The sequence below is a fragment of the Sceloporus occidentalis genome, unplaced genomic scaffold (genome assembly GCF_023333645.1).
Source record: "Sceloporus occidentalis isolate IW3139 unplaced genomic scaffold, rSceOcc1.0.p SCAF_30, whole genome shotgun sequence".
Taxonomy (NCBI): Eukaryota; Metazoa; Chordata; class Lepidosauria; order Squamata; family Phrynosomatidae; genus Sceloporus; species Sceloporus occidentalis.
In genome coordinates, this window is record NW_028317010.1 from 1,584,252 (window position 1) to 1,601,586 (window position 17,335).

The 17,335-nt window shown below is 40.1% G+C and overlaps 1 protein-coding gene across 25 annotated transcripts in view; it reads left to right on the plus strand.

The window, feature by feature from the left end:
* LOC149298888 (calcium/calmodulin-dependent protein kinase type II subunit gamma-like) overlaps positions 1-17,335 on the plus strand; it is a 116,506-nt gene that overhangs the window by 34,925 nt on the left and 64,246 nt on the right. For all 25 annotated transcript variants that reach the window (XM_089486869.1, XM_089486860.1, XM_089486867.1 and 22 more), the window contains exon 3: positions 7,340-7,399. In XM_089486869.1, coding sequence (XP_089342995.1) covers positions 7,340-7,399 — 60 coding nt within the window. The remainder of the gene's footprint in view (positions 1-7,339; positions 7,400-17,335) is intronic.

The following is a 17,335-nucleotide window of genomic DNA, read 5'->3' on the forward strand; positions in this document are numbered from 1 at the left end:
TAAGAGATCTCATCTCTGTATAACTGCAGGAGGTCCAAAAATAAGTGTATAACTGCCCAGGTCTGCAGTGAGAGACAAGAAACTTTGTGGTAAAAAATAATCTATAATCACATGAGTAGGGCACCCCCATATGCAGAGGATTTTGAAGGGAATAAAGGGTCAAAATGCCTCCTTTGTTAGCAGAACAATAGTCTGTTATTAACAAAATTAAAACAAAATTAAATAAAAATTTTCTCCAGTACTAACTTTCTTACTGCATAGAGAATTGTATTCTGTGTTGCTTCCCCATAAGTAATCATTCAGCCCTCTTTATGGCCATCAGCATTCTGTGTGGTTGCATAACCTGCTGCACTTAACTGTAGTGTGCATAAAGAAGCTGTGCCGTCATATATTCATATATTAAAGAGGTTTGTGGAGAGAGAGAACGTAAGGGGGATGGATGTTTCCTTAGTGCATGTTTTTAACCAGTGTTCCCTTATTTGATATGAAGCCAGCCCCTGTGTTAGCTTCTGGCCTAACACCCTACAAGGACTTGTAGCAGAAAAGGCTCCAGCTCATTGTTACGACATGTCCGCAGCAAAGACTGTCTCTGCAGTGGTGCTTCCTGCAGAAGCTGCCTGTGTCTCCTCCCCTTGTGTTGTGTTAAAATTGTCAGGCTGTGCATGGTGTCTGCATGAAAAGCAGGCTGATTTTCTAGAATGTATTAACTATTAATCCTTTTTGTTGCCCATTCAAGGAGGTTTCAAATCCTGACGCATCTGCTTATTCATTTGGGTTCTACTGTGCTTAACACTTAAAGGTCTGTCACCTTCACTTGCTACTAAATTCCTTAATGATGTTTGACTAGAAGCTAACTGAGAGTTCCTATAGTTGTAGTTATACAAATGGAGGATAGACTTTAGGTTGAGCTGCTCTGCCTACTGGTTAACAAAAACTTGTGCTATGCTTTTTAACTCCCAAGTGGCATAACAAGTTCATAGCCCAAGCTTTGTGCTGTGAAGACGTACACTCTACAGAAAGCTAGAGTATCCGTGTCTATATAAATGCCTCTTAGAGACGTGCGATAGATCCTCTTCCCTGTTCAGTATTGGAGTGAGGATGCTTCAGCACCAGTCTTATCTAGAAATCCTAATTCCCGTCAGCCAGGCACACTGCACTTTCACTTTTACTATGTTTGATTTTGCATATAAACATGTCTGTTTTACCTTTTTTTAACTATGCCACATTAATGTTGTCTGTTTTGCGTGTAATTATTGTTGTTCTGTCCTATTCAGACCCTATTTTTTGTCTAAGAGGGGGGGTTCAGAACACCCTGTTAATGAAATATAACCAAGTACTTTACAAAGTTGTGCATTTCTAGCGCTTATTAACATTTTTGCTTGAAAGGAATGTTTTGCATTTACTGGCTCTACATTTTCAAGGGAATGTTTTAAAATTAAAAATAGGTGATAAGACTGTTTGCAAAGGTAAAACACATTTCATTGGAGGGTTTGGCTTGCTGACAGAATATACATGTGGCTCAGATGAAAAGATAATCTACAGGTGTTAGTAAAACTTGCTATGTTTATTTTTTTAAATTAGTTACATTTCTCATTACTATATTTCTACTCTAATATGCCACTTCTGATGCAGTTTCCTCTGTAAAATGAAATTTTTCATTTGATGGCAACTCACAACCAGGGTGGATTAAAATCAATGAATCAAAATCATTTTTTGTTACGTAAATCAGATTTTACATTTTTTTTTAAATTAAATTTATTTTAATGAGATGCTTTTTGGAGGAAAAAAATCTATTTAAAGATACATTATAGTTCAATGGTTATTCTGCATGAAATAGAGCTTACTTAGGTAGTTTTTTAAAATATATTTTGTTTAACCACTTCAGTCACATAACATTGACTGTATTACATGCTGAGAGGCTCCTTTTAATTGGTGACAATAGAATATAATATTGATAGACCTGCAGTAGTACTGCTGAAATGGACATATTAATTGTATATGTTTTGATGCATGATGCTCTCGGACTGCAAACACTAATCAGTCCATCCTGCTCATCTCAGTAAAAGATTAATTATTTAAACACGCACTGAGTGTTTCTTAACCCAGAGACGGGTTTGGTACAAAACAGGGCACTTAAAAAGGGAATTAAAAAAACATTTCCCTAATGCTATCTGGATGTTTTAGGATGGGTAATAGGATGTGAAAAGATCTCTCCTCTCAGCTTACAACGTTAAGTCAATTTTTAATTGTTAAGTCAAGATGTTCTTGGGCTTAGGGATAGGCGTATCCTTTTATCTTGCATTATTTGTTCCACAAGTCAGGAAATGGAGGGGTCCATCATTCCATTTACCAGTAGCCCCGAGAGAGACCTTTTTGTTCAGATGCAGGAACAACAACAAGTTAACGGTAGAACTCTCCTCTATTTTAACGACTTCTATAGTAGGTTTAATGTGTTTGTTTAGTATGAGATTTTCAAAATGTTCTGCGTTTCTAACAGTCACAATTTGTATACGATAATAGTACATTCTACTCCTGGCCACACTTCTAACCACAAACACTAAGGCAAAATCATATTTTTTTTTGTCATTTGAAAATGTGGCTTTCTATAATGGAGCGTGTTCTATGACTATGAAAATGAGATCCGATTTCCATATCGAATTGGATTATACTACAAATACATTTATGTGATAAGTGAATGTGGCATATTTTTTTAGGGAAGCTGGGGGCTTTACAACTGGAATATTGAATACTAGCACCTAGTAGGTAATTACCAATTTTATTAGCGTTACATCTTTTCCAGGCGATGACAATGCTTTATTGCTATTAATATTATTCCATCCCTAATGCAGAAAGATATTACTACTTTAAAAGTTAAAGCCTGGTATACCAGATCTTAACCTTAACTTGATTTAGTACATGTTCTTGATTTATGGTGTAAATAAGGGCCTCTAAGCTGCCCAAACCAAATCACTAGTATTAAATGCCAAGCTCTTTGTTCTGTCACAAGACACCTAATTTCTCCTCTTGTCTCCAGGTTTCCTTTGCTCACTACATTATAGAACATTTTAACTTTTTAATATCCCATGGGTGTGAATTTCCTTTCTACAGAAACCTCTCCTTCAAGCTTAACCAGTTGATGTGCTGACAATTAGACTGTGATGCAGCAATCAATGGTGAATATTGAAGAAACTTCTACATTGTCTCTTTCCTTGTGCTAGTGATGATAGATTGGACTGTAAACAGCAAATAATTATAAACACTATATGCCCTCAGACACAATATGTACTAATAAGACCATAACTCAACACACACACACACTAATTTGGTGCAGTAGCATTGATGAGCGGTTTGTCATAGTGTAATGTGCTTGTGATACACTTCTGGTAAATTTGTTACAAATCTATTAATCTATTTGTTTGTTTTTAGTAATGGGCTTTTCTCAGTTTTGAAAACTGGGTACTAGATGGTACTAGAATGCATAAACTGCATTTCACTGGATAACTCTTACTTTGTCCGATTTGTAATGAGTTTGTATACATACCTGCAACATACATACCTATAACTGCGATAGCTAAACTGGTATGGTTTCATATACTGTATTTAATGAATAGCTAGAATGTTGACTTATAAGGCTTATAGTCTGGAAAAGAACATTTACGCTTTAAGTTCACTTTGGAACGAACAACGTCACTTAAATAAAAAAATAAACACCTCAATTAAAATTACTTTGTAGTAAGGGTTAGACATACAATAGGCTGAACACAAATAGGAAAAAAAAAGTGGATTGAAATTGGTCAAAATGAGCAGAAAAAGGTTTGCGCTATGTTCAGTCTGGAACCTCCCAAAATTTGGCACCTTAGACTCAAACCTTGTCCACTTAGTTGGAAATCATTACTGCATTATGTGATAGCTTCTCTGTCAGCTTTTCTGGCAAGACATCAACAGTTAGACAGATATGAGATGATCCAGGAGAGAGATGTATCTCAAATGCCTGTAGAAGCAAGTGAGTCAAGAAAGAAGGTGGTGATCAACAGTATCAAAAGCATCAGAGAGATCCAATAGTAGTAGAATGGAGAAGTGACCTTTTGCTTTGACAGAGAGCAAGTCATTGGAGACTTTTGTTAGAGCTGTTTCAGTAGAGTGAAGGGGTTTGAAACCAGACTGTAGAGGGTCAAGGAGGGAATTATAGGAGAAGTTACTAAGGCGGTTGTACACAATCCGTTCAAGCAACTTAGAGGTAAAAGTAAGGAGAGAGATAGGGCGGTAGTTAGTCAGAGATGGGATCTGAGGAAGGATTAGCGAATGCTTGAAGGCTGTTGGTACAGTTCCAAATGATAGAGAAATATTAAATAGGTGGGTAAGTGATGGACCAAGGGATGGACATAGAGACTTTGTGAGGTGTGATGGGATGGGGTCAAGGGGACAGGTTGTTGGGTGAGAGGAAGAAAGAAGAGTGGCTATCTCTTCAGTTGTAGGGGAAAAGGCAGTTGGTATGGGATGAGTAGTGGTGGGTGGTGTAGGAGGGCGTTGTAAAGAAGAGAGGTCTTGTCTAATAGTCCCGATCTTGTCTTTTGAAGTGGGTAGTGAGAGAGGTTTGTGGTGTGGGTATGGAGGGACTGAGAAGGGAGTTGAAGGTAGAAAAAAGGTGTTGCGGGATGGAAGAAAGGGAGGAAGAAATGGTGAGTGGAGAAGTAGAGCTGTTTGGTGAGAGAGAGGGCGGAGTTGTAGGTGCAAAGCATGAATTTACAGTGAGTAAAGTCTTCGCTGGATTTTCTGAAGTAGCGTTCAGCCGTGCGGCGGCACTTCTGACGAAACCGTGTGGTTCTGGTATGCCACGGTTGGCGTTTCAGTTGAGGCAAGTGTATTTCTATAAAAATAGGCTGCTGTGTCTGGGCAGGAAAGGGTTAAAATGGAAGGTAAGAGAGGTTCTAGTGAGGCTGACAGTTGGGTAATGGTATTTTCTGGTAATGGCCTACAAATATGAGGTGAGCATGATCTGGAGAAAACCAGATCAAGTGATTGTCCCGCTGTGTGTGTGTGTGTGTGTGGGGGGGGGGGGGGGGATTAGTGCATTGAGAAAGAGCAGAAGAGGATGTCAGGGAGAGGAGTTTGGAGCTAGCAGAGTTGTTACATATATCTAAAGGAATGTTAAAATCACCCATAAGAGAGGGGATATTAAGAGAAAGGGAGCCAGGCAGAAAAGTGGTCAAAGAACTGTGAGGTAGGACCTGGAGGGCGATATATTTCTGCAATTTGAAGAGAGAGCGGAGAGAAAAAAACAGATTGTGTGAACAGAATAAGAGGAAGGGCTTGGCTTTAATTTTATTTATATACCTTCTTTCTCATTGTGAAGATGCTAGGATTTGTTGATAATCTTTCTGCTTTTTCAAACAAATTAATATTTGGTCCCTGGACCTCTCTTACGTTTAGGACACATTTCTTATACATGCCTTTTATACTATATTAATCTCAGTCACTTCTGCTGGAAGGTTATTCTACTTTTAAAAAGGAATACCTTATGACACCTAATGAAAAATGTTTATGGGAAACAGTATATTGGAACTGAGTGGGCACAATTTATTGATTTATATAGTACTCTCCCCTTAAGAAACACAATTAAGTGTTTTGAGTTTATTAAATGTTAAAACTATTTTCTGTCCCCAGCACCCCTTTACCCTGTGAAAAACTGTGCAGAGCCTCGGATCATAACCACTTTGCTGACTTTGACACCCATTAATAACATGTCCTGTTCTTAATGTGTTGGCTGTAACGTCACAATATTCGTGGTAATTTTCTACTTTCCTTTTCCAATTTACGTAGCTGTAATCCCATACAATAATACATATGAAATATTCAACTGGATTGTAGGAATATAGCAGTCCCATGTGTGCCACAATGAGCTAGGCAAATTGTGTGTGCTGCTGGTAACATTATCCCAATGTATAATTTTCTTTTTAACACTTGAATGAAGACTTTTGTTGTGAATATGTTTAACCTACATTTCACAGACTGTTAACAATTAATTTTGGTTAGTGCTATTATAACAGTAGTAGCTTAATGCTTTTTTGTTTGAGCTGCCACGTGGATAATTGTGTTTGACTTATTAAAGATTTTTCTTAGCTGTGTTTTATGCAACACTGATTGTTGGTCTTGTTAAGTAAAATAAAATTGTATTTTCTCTCGCAATTTTTTTTTAAATCTGCCATATGTGTGACATCAGAGTGCATTGTAATGGGACACTGTATGGAATGGGAAAACTGCTCTTTTATCATTGGTTTTGTCCCTGATACATAAGCAAAAAGTGATTCACTTTTGAGGATCCTTTGGGGAATGTAGCTCTTTAGATACTTTGTTCCCACTATTTATAAATACTAAGTAGTATCGCTGGCTGAAAGGGAAGAATATCAGTGATTGAAGCCGGACGTCTAGTTGAGGTATTCGTTTTTACATTGGATAGAAATTTGGGTAATCGTGTTATATTGTAATGAGCATGGAGAAATTGCATACACATCCGTGCTCACATACACAAACACAGCCGTACACATCTGTGCTCACACACACAATCAACTACACATCTGTGCTCGCATACACACACACTCAACTCCACATATGTGGTCGAATACGCACATACACAACTACACATCTGTGCTCACGCGCACACAAACACGCCCCTTTGTGAAACAGTTTGGGCCAGCCTGGTGAGTGGTACCTGAGGCACCCCCCCAGGTATGCAACGGTGTTGAGCCCCAGGATATGACATCAATATCCCTGCACTCAGACATTAATAGCATGTTTTAAGAGGTAGCAGGGAGACAGAGGTCAGTATAGAACACTCCCTTTGTTGCAGGCCAGATAGAGAGAGATCTATGAATTTCCCAAATGGCCCACAGCCCAAAATGGAGAATCTTGAGCTAAAATATGCTTTAGCTGCTAAAGCATACTTTAACCCCAGAGTCTCCATTCAGGGCTGTGAAGTTCAGATTAAGGGCTTCATCCCCAGTAGCCTTGCTAGTGACACCACTGCTCACAAGTGCTAAATGTATCCCCTACTAGAATAGTGGGTGCTAATGGGTACAGCTAAGCACTATTTTGCTCCATCCAAGAAATAAACACAATACCCAAAAGGCCTAGCACTGAGCAGCCAGTGCTGGTATGTCTAGTGAAAATCTGTAAAATCCCTACTCTGGATAACTGTGATCTCAAAATGTGTGTGAATTATTTTATCTAAAAAAAGCAACAAAAAAGTCAATGATTTTGCCACTTCTTTAATAATCTAATGTATATTTGCAAATTTTAACTGTCTAAATGGAGTAATTGAATGTTACTTTTTTCCCCCCAGATCATCAGAAGTTGGAACGCGAAGCACGGATTTGTCGACTTCTAAAGCACCCTAATATCGGTAAATTCTATAGTCATTCCCCTGGCCTTCTTGTTATTTTGAGAATTACGTGCTCTGCAACGTAGCCCAGGCAAATATTCAGTTATATGATTATAATCTGCAGGCTAATGTGACATTTTGGCATGCAACTAAAACCAGTTGATGTTTTATTCAATAATGGGAGAGTTTGCAGGATAGTTGTGGTTTAAGCGCTCTCGTGTCACTATTTATTACGAAGGGTCAACACTGGCAAGATCTATCCAAGCACTTCCTGCAGCAGAAGTTTACTGAGGTTAGCCCTTTTTGAATTTAATGTTAGATTGTGCTAGATTACTTGAAGCACCAGATGTCTTCTCGATCACTTTGTATCCTTTTAGCTTCCGAACCAATCAAACATTTAGATTAGAAAAGCGTGCTATAGAATTATGGCATGTTGCATGGTTTTGTTTGGCTTGTCTCATTTGCCATCTGTGAAGACTGTATTGTTTGTGCAGTTGTGTTCATTGCTGGCAAGAACGCGTCACCAATTCAAAAGATAATTGCTTGGTTGGTGCTCCCAGACAAACCACAATGCTATTGGCTTATTCATTAAATTATTGTATTTAAGAAATATATATAAATAAAATATCTATTTATATTAAGACTTTAGGAGAACAAGGACAATAAAGGAAGTTATAATATGTTCTGCAAAACATATGACAGATTAATGCTCCCCCTCCAAAAAAAAGCTTGAACATAATAGTAAATATACTATACATGTTCTCCATCTGTATATCTCTTGAGGTACATACATGGACCTAAAAATGCATAATGGTTAATATTTCTGAATGGAAAATATTCAATATTTAATTGTTTGTTAAAGGTTAATTTTTTTGTTTGACGGTCTTATACAATGTCCACTGTTGATAAATTGATCTGTCAAAATATCCCTATTATTTTTCTGGCTCACCAAGTTTTTCCTGTGTTTTTTGCTGTGATCCCATTGAATAAATTGCGCACTAAAAATTGCACATGTCAATTTGATGTTAGTCTTAACTGGTCCAAAGAACAGAAAAGAATGGCTTCATTGTAGCCTAAGACAGTGCCTAGGAAACTGTCAAGAATGAGACTATAATGTCCTCAGCTTCATAGACAGAGATCAGAAGAGGGTATCCAGGAGGACATGGCCAGGAGATAACGCAGGCTTGGCATAATGTAGGAAGTAGAAGTGGAAAAAGGCACCATTTTGTGCAGTCTGGATGATGGGCACAGGAGATAAAGCCAGGAATACATATGCTAAGGCTTCTCCATCTATACTTCCCAGGATGGAAAAAATAATTGAGGCAAAGTACTGGAGAAAACAAGGGTAGTTGATTACCAAAGTGGATGCAGTGACAGGAGACTGAGGACAAGGGAGACACGTAGAAGCACAGAGAGGATGGAGATGTGGAGTATCGGAGAAAGGGTTGCCGAGAGTGATGAATGACAAAGGAATAGAGCAGATCATGATCAAGACATACCATAGTAGGCAACCCTAAACAACTGATTGCCCTTAAGAAGGGTGATTGGTTTAAAATAGCAAGCTATGCACGCCTGCACTGTGCAGGGTCTTTAAGAGCACCTGCCACCTTGGTCTCATGGGGTATGTGAGTGGTGTTTAGGAAGGTGGCCTGGTGGTAAGGGACTATAGTAACAGCAAGTAACAAACACCTTCTGCCAAAGTAGGGAGTCTTCTAAATAATTTGAATTTATGATTGCTGGAAGTACAGATTGTCCTTTAAAAAATTCTGTACATGCTCTTTACACATTTATTTAAAGCACTTGTTGGCATTGTGACAGAACCCTCCATCACTGGGGCCCCTGGAGAGGCCTGAGAGCCAGCCTCCTCCCTATCGACTATGGGCCCAGGCCTTGTAGAGACTTCTGTGTGTGGATAAAGGGGTTCAGTTTCTGCTGATGTTCCCCATGTTTTAGCACTCAGTGTCTCAAAACTATAACGTCAGCTGGACATCCTGTGGTAGGAAGAAGGCTGATTGTCTAAGCACTGTTAATTGTATAGGTGTGAAGTGTTTCCCCTGTTATTGTGTGAGTTAGCCCTTGTCTTAAGACCCCCTGTAGGTATGACTAGGTGTCACTGCTGCATACCCAATTATCAATTACATAACAGGTAGCTGTTAATCCTGTGAGCTCCTGTTATCTCTGTGTCCTGGCCATTGTCTGTCTCAAGCCAATTATATGTCTATTGTCATTCCACGTCTACGTCCCCAATTAATGTAAATATTTATGTCATTCTGTCCTTCCCCCGGATATTGTGTTGCAGGATTTGATCTAATTACTTCCTTCCTGAAATGGTAATTAGATCATGTGATATTTGTCTTACCCCTTTTCTTACTTGTGTGTGTATATATAGCTCTGTCTTTGGTTTTAATAAAGGAGTCCTGTTTTCACCTCAACATGAGTGTTGCCTGATGTTTTGGGTGGGCTGTAGCCACACTGTAGCTAAGCTTCGGATAGCCACAGTGCCAATGCAGCTTCGGTGCAGCGACGTCCCCCCTTCTATCTACAACGCTGGGTTAATTGTTGGTGTCCCGGCAGGAGGAAGCAACATTTGACGGGAGTACCCAGTCGGGGTACAGGTCGGTCCCGTCACTTCAGGCATTTCTAATGGAGTAATAGTAAACTCTGTTCTTATACTCTTATGTTCTCTGCTTAAGACATTTGATAGTTTGATGAGCCAGTGTCAGTGTTGTTTTTTTCCTTTAAATTTGCAGACATAACTGTGTTTGGTTTGTCATGTTCTGTTTAAATTCTGATTTTCAGAATGATTTGTTGTCAATACCAAATTTTTTTGTTTTGTTTCTTGGGGATACTGTTGTTGGATTAATTTGGCGCTCTTCCATCCCTGAGTTGCCTGTGGTGGATGAAAGTTTCCTACTTTTTTATGATATGTAAAATGTACATTAAAATTCAGGAGCATCCTGCAGTTTGAGTCAGCAATTTACAAATCTTGCAGAGTCAGCTTTAATTTCCAGACTATATTACCGTATTTGCTCGATTATAAGCAGTAGCGTGGGGCGGTCCGCACCGGGTGCCGCTCATCAGGGGGGTGCCAACTTGCCGGCACCCGGCACCCCTCCAGAGATGGACAGTAATGTCCGCCGCTGGAGGAGCAGGCTCGCAAGGGAGCGGTATCGGAGGTCTTTAAAAGACCTCCGGCTCCCTTGAGTGATTTTAAGCCGGGTTCAACCCTTGAACCTGGCTTAAAATCACTCAAGGGAGCCGGAGGTCTGTTAAAGACCTCCGATATCGCTCCCTTGCGATCCGCGCGGCAACAGCTGCTGTGCGCCGGGATTTGTTGTCAGATCCCGGCGCACAACACTGAAGCCGCGCCCACTGCCGTCCGTGCCCTCTGACCCGGAAGAAGACAGAAGAACTGAAGAAGAGGAGCGAAGAGAAGGAAAAGAAGCTGTAAGGAGAAAAGAGGAAAGGTAGGAAAGCATTCAGTGAGTGAGAGTGGATTGGTGTGTGTGTGGATTGGTGTGTGTGTGTGTGTGTGCGGATTGGTAAGTGTGTGTGAGAGTGATGGGTGTTATGCTGTACCATTTCCAAAAGTGCGGCCTATATTTGGGCAAATACGGTATGTAAAGAGTTATACTGCCAAGCAGGAAAGTGTTGCACATTCTGTGAGAAGAGCAAAAAGATGTAACCTTTTTCCTTCCCTTTCATAAGTAAACATAACTGATAAATGTGGCAACATAACCTAGTACATGCTGCCATGTATTCATAATATGTGTGTGTGTATATATGTATTACGCCGATCAGCCATAACATTATGAACACTGAAATGTGAAGTGAATAACACTGATAATCTTGTTGTCATGGCACCTGTCACTTAGGCAGCAAGTGAACATTTCGTCCTCAAAGTTGATGTGTTAGAAGCAGGAAAATGGGCAAGCATAAGAATCTGAGTGACTTTGACAAGGGCCAAAATGTTATGGCCAGACGACTAGGTCAGGGCATCTCCAAAACTGCAGCTCTTGTGGGGTGTTCCTGATCTGCAGTGGTCAGTGACAAGGTCAAGGGCGACCAAGGCTCATTGATGCACATGGGGGGTGAAGGCTAGCTTGTGTTGTCAAATCCAGCAGATGAGATACTGTAGCTCAAATTGCTGAAAAAGTTAATGCTGGTTCTAATACAAAGATGTCAAAACACACAGTGCATCGCAGTTTATTGTGTATGGGGCTGCGTAGCTGCTGACCCTTGTCCACTGCTGAAAGCACCTACAATGGGCATGTAAGCATAAGAACTAGACCACAAAGCACTGGAAGAAGGTGTAACGGCCGGGAATGGTCAGGATCAGTAACTGAGGATCCACAGTGCAGAACCCAGACACGAACCAGAACAGGCGTCTGGGACACGGGTATAGCAGTCCACAAACGAAGCCGAGGTCAAGGATTGGAGAAGTCAGGATAGCTGTGAGACGTAGCCGAGGTCAAAACCAGAACAAACAGGATAACTGAGAAGCACGAGCAGAGCCCAGAGAACAAGCAATGAATCTCTTTGACAGGCAGCCAGTGGACAGCTAAGGAGCCCTAAAATAGGCCCCAGGCAGATAACCCCGCCCCAAGCCAAGTGCACAAATAGATGGAGAAATGGCCTGCACATGCGTATACTGCCACAGGAGTAAATGGTCGGCTATCATTGGAGTGGCCTGCGCATGCGCAAGGTCCGACGGCATCTGCGGGAGGTTGCTGCAGCCGTAGCCATAGGTAAGGAGGTTACAGAAGGTGTCCTGGTCTGATGAATCATGTTTGTCGTCATGGGGTGGCCGGGTGCATCTGCGTCGCTTACCTGGAGAACACATTGCACCTGGATGCACTATGGGAAGAAAGCAAGCCAGCGGAGGCAGCGTGATGCTTTGAAAAATGTTCTGCTGGGAAAGCATGGGTCGTGCCATTCATGTTGATGTTACTTTGACATGCACTACCTACCTAAGCATTGTTGCAGGCCTTGTACATCCTTTGATGGACATGGTATTCCCTGATGGAATTGACTTCTTTGAGTAGGATTAAGCGCCCTGCCAAAATGCAAAAAAAGGTTCAGGAATGGTTTGAGCAATACAGCAAGGAGTTCAAGGTGTTGACTTGGCCTTCAAATTCCCCAGATCTCAACCCAATTAAGCATCTGTGGGATGTGCTGGACAGACAAGTCCAAACGATCTGCTGCTAACTTGTCTTGGTGATGGATCCCACAGCACACCTTCAGAGGTCTAGTGGAATCCATGCCTCGATGAGTCGGGGCTGGTTTTGCGGCAAAAGGGGGGACCTACACAATATTAGGCAGGTTGTCATAATGTTATATCTGATTGGTGTGTCTATATATACATGTATATATGTTTGTTATATTACATTTGTAATCAAAAGTTTGCATACCCTTGAGAATTGGTAATATATGTACCATTTTTAAAGAACATAATGGATCAGTCAAAACACATTTCTTTTATTTCTTATGGGATTCATATTCAACTGTAAGTTATAACATAATGGCACAATCATAAAACAAAACATGGCAATACTGTGTATTACCCCCTTTAGCATCAATGACAGCATACAGTCTTTTGTAATAGTTATCTATGAGGACCCAAATTCTTGCAGGTGGTCTAGCTGCCCATTTGTCATGGCAAAATGCCTCCAGGTCATGAAAGTCTTTGGCATGAACCATACGTTTCAGATCTCCCCAGAGTGACCCGATGATATTAAGGTCAGGAGACTGTGGTGGCCACTCCAAACCCTTCAGGTTTTTCTGCTGTAACCAAGTCAACAAGGCCTTGTGCCTAGGGTCATTGTCGTGCTGGAATGTCCAAGTGCGTCCCATGCACAGCTTCCGTGCGGAAGAATGCGAATTGTTTACCAGTATTTTCTGATAACATGCTGCATTCATCTTGCCATCCAGTTTCACAAGGTTCATTGTACCCTTTGAACCCCCCCCCAACATCAGTCAGCCACCACCGTGCTTCACAGCGGGGATGGTGTTCTTTTCGATTTAGGCCTTGTTTAGCCCTCTCCAAACATAGCGCTTATGGTTGTGACCATAAAGCTGTATTTTGGTCTTGTCACTCCAAAAAACAGTGTGCCCGAAGCTGTGAGGTGTGTCAAGGTGTTAGGCATATTGTAACCAGGCTTTTTTAATGGCATTGGGGCAGTAAAAGCTTCTCTCTGACAACTTGACCATGCAACTCATTTTTGTTTTAAGCCTTGTTGCATTGTGCTCCTTTAAACAACCACACCGTCTTTCTCCAGAGCTGGCTGTATTTCTCCTGAGGTTACCTGTGGGGTTTTCATTGTATCAGGAACAATTATTTTTGCACTTGTGGCTGAAATCATTCTTGGTGTACCTGACCTTGGCTTACTATCAAGAGATCTCTGAATCGTCCACTTCTTAATAAGTGATTGAACAATACTGACTGGCATTTCTTAAGGCTTTGGATATCTTTTTATATCCTTTTCCATATTTATAAAGTTCCATTACCTTGTTACGCAGGTCTTTTGACAGTTCTTTTCTGCTCCCAATGGCTCAGTGCATCCAAGTAAGAGCTAACAAACTCATTGACTATTTATACACAGACACTAATTGCAATTTAAAAAGCCACAGGTGTGGAAAATTAACCTTTAATTGCCATTTTAACCTGTGTGTGTCTTTAACAAGGCCAAAAATAAAGTTTCCAAGAGGGTCTCTCCAGACCTGTCTGAAAACTCTGACTCCCCTTGCAGTTTTAATACATGTACTGCATCCAACCATGCAAGTCAATAGAGCCCAGCTGTCTTATCACAATGTGTATAGTAAAATAAATAATTTTTTTAGAAAAGGAGAAAAATAATTCGAAAAAGAAAAATGGTAAGACGTAAAAAAAATTCTCCACTAATGTCACCATCAGGGGAACCTTCCAGTTCCAAAAAAATTTATAAATATATATATATAAGATTATTATTATGAACAAGTCCTAAAATTTGCGATATATCTTCAAACAGTTCTCGCATGGAAAGAGTTAAATGCCCATGGAGTGTCTAGTTTTTGAAAATGTGTGATTTGATGGGGTAAACTGAATTGTCCTAATTAACACAGGGGGCAGATTGACCACATGTCAATTTTACAATTTGAAAAATGCCCCCAAACAACCCAACAAACCCATGCATGGGGGTATCACTGTACTCAGGAGATACTGCTAAATACATATTAGGTTGCTGTTTGACATATACCAGGAGCTGTAACTTCATACCTGAAGTAGAATATGTGCGGAAGAAAAACTACTAAAAATACTACTGCAAACTTTGATGAAGGCTGGTGGTAAAATGTGTACATGGAAAGAGTCAAAATACCACCATTTGAATTACCCTGGGGTCTCTAGTTTTCAAAAATATATACGAGGACCAGGACCTGTACATTTATACCTGAATTAAAATGTGTGGGAAATAAAAAAACACAAAAATGGCTACCACAAAGTTTGAAAAAGACTAGTGGAGTTAGTGCATGGAAAGAGTTAAAATACTAGCATTTTAAATACCCTGGGGTGTCTAGTCTTCAAAAATATATGGTTTGATGGGATAAATAGCATTGGCCGGATTCAAAGATGTTCCAAATAGCACATGGGGGCAGAATTACCAGATTTGGGAAAATGGTTTTGAAATAGCAAAATGTCCCTTTTCACCATATTTCCAACTTTTTTTTTATTATAGTAAGTGATATGATACAATCAAAATAATGACATATAAAGAAACTTCCTATGGTCCTAAAAAAAACCCCAATATATAACTTGTGTGGGTACAGTTCAACACGAGGACTGCAGAAATGTTAAAACAGCCATTGTGACGAAGGGTACAAAAATAAAATCAACCATTGTCATGAAGGGGCTAATGTTGTAATAAGCTTCCTGCATAGGCACATCCCTTTTTTGTGTTTTTCATTTTAAATATTTCCACACAGACAAGAGAAAACTGCCCCTTGAGTTTGCTTTATGTAAATTATACCAATTGGTAATAATAAGCAAACAGAGGTCAACTGGTCATGCATGGTTTACTACATTAATTGAATGAGCGGTTTTATAATGAAATTAAAGACCTCTGTGCGTTTGTTAAAAAAACCAAAAACTTTTTAAGTTTACGTTTAACAGATGCTTACTGCCATTGCAATATATTTAAATGAACATGCTGTTCATTTTTAATAGCATTGTATGATTGTATCGGAGTTGGTATAAAACACATGCTATAATGTATAGCACATTTTTAGGGCATCGATCCCAGTCTGGCCCCTCCCTGGGGCATCAACCTTTTTCAGGGGGCTAACCAGTGGGGTCTCGAGCTTTCATATTTAGGGGGGCACATGGCGCTGAACGGTTTCTGAAAACGTATTCCTCAGCGACCGTTCGGCGCCTCTCTCTCTCCTCCGCGTCTGTTTAAAAAAAAAAGTAAAAAAAAATAAAAATAAAAAAAAGACGGCGTTTCAATTGGGGGGGCACATGGGGGGCCACTGGGGCTAACCTGTAGCCATCCCCCCCTCAACAAAAACTTCAACAAAATGTTATTGATTATGATAGCTCCGCATTAGATTAGGTTTGATCAGACAACATTTTTGTTAGATCTAGTCTAATTACTGAGATATTGCATATTTAATGAAGGGGACTGCCCCCCCCTCAACTGATGTCAATCAGTTCACTCTGCGTAGATGGATTGTAATTTAACAGCACTCTGCGTAGATGGATTGTAATTGAACAGCAGCAAGTGATGGTGTTCTACGTTTCATTTCTGTCACACCCACTTATTTAAGAAGATATTTTTCTGTGAATGCGCGGAGTGCTTTTATTGGCTAAGACAGCTGTCAAAATGAAACCAATTTTTTCCCTTTCAGCTGTCCACACAGTTATTACTATTGTCATATTAATGTTCTATGAAACAAACGGTTTAATTCACATTTCTGAGTTAAGCGCAAACCTTTGTCCGTAAATATTTGCCACTGCGTTCATATGAACTCAGTCTGCTCATGGTATGACACTGTAACTTGATGAAAAATTGAATGAAGTAACATGTAGTGAACTGTGGTTTTTAGATTAGAATTCCCCACCTTAGGCCATGAAATTTGCTGTTTTTTTATTCCTTACCTATGAGCCTTACATGAGCACCTTCTTTGCAAATGTATACATACAGTAGCTTTCGGCATAGCACAGGGTTAGAAGTGCATGAACCTAAATGTTTCCGCTCTCACCAGTGCCGGATAGGGATATGACAGGCCCGTCTGTTTGTGCCACATGTTGTTCTGGCCGTGTTCCTGTTTGCATGTATTGTACCACATCCCTATGTCTTACCCCCTCAGTCAAAGCCATGGGTGTAGGAACCCCTAAAAATCTGGGGGGGGATAGCTTTTTTACTGGTAGGGTATATCTGACCATTTCACCAACAGGGACTTTTATGACATTGCATTCTAAATACATAGACATTAATATGTAGTTGGTCCCCCTTTGCAGCTATAACGGCTTCCACTCTTCTGGGAACGACTTCCACAAGATTTTGGCGTGTTTCTGTGGGGAACTTTTGCAAACCATGCCTTTATGGACCTTGTTTTGTGCACTGGGGCACAGTCATGATGGAATAGAAAAGGACCTTCCCCAAAACTGTTCTCACAAAGTTAAAAGCATAGTGTTGTCTAAAATGTCTTGGTATATCACCTTCAACTCATAAAACGTTCTACTAGATGAATTGGAGAAAAGTGGCAGAGGCTAATATAGCGAGGGAATTTATGGAACAATGTGACCTGTAAGTTCACCTTTTATAATTTACCTGATTATAAACTGAAGGACCACTAGTTAGATAATTATTTAACTTCAAGGCCTTATGGTGGTCAACCGGGCCAGTCAAAATTGCACCGCTTTTTTGAAAGCTAAGTTTACCATTACATCTGAAAAATATAAAAGCCTTTTTTTTTTTTTTC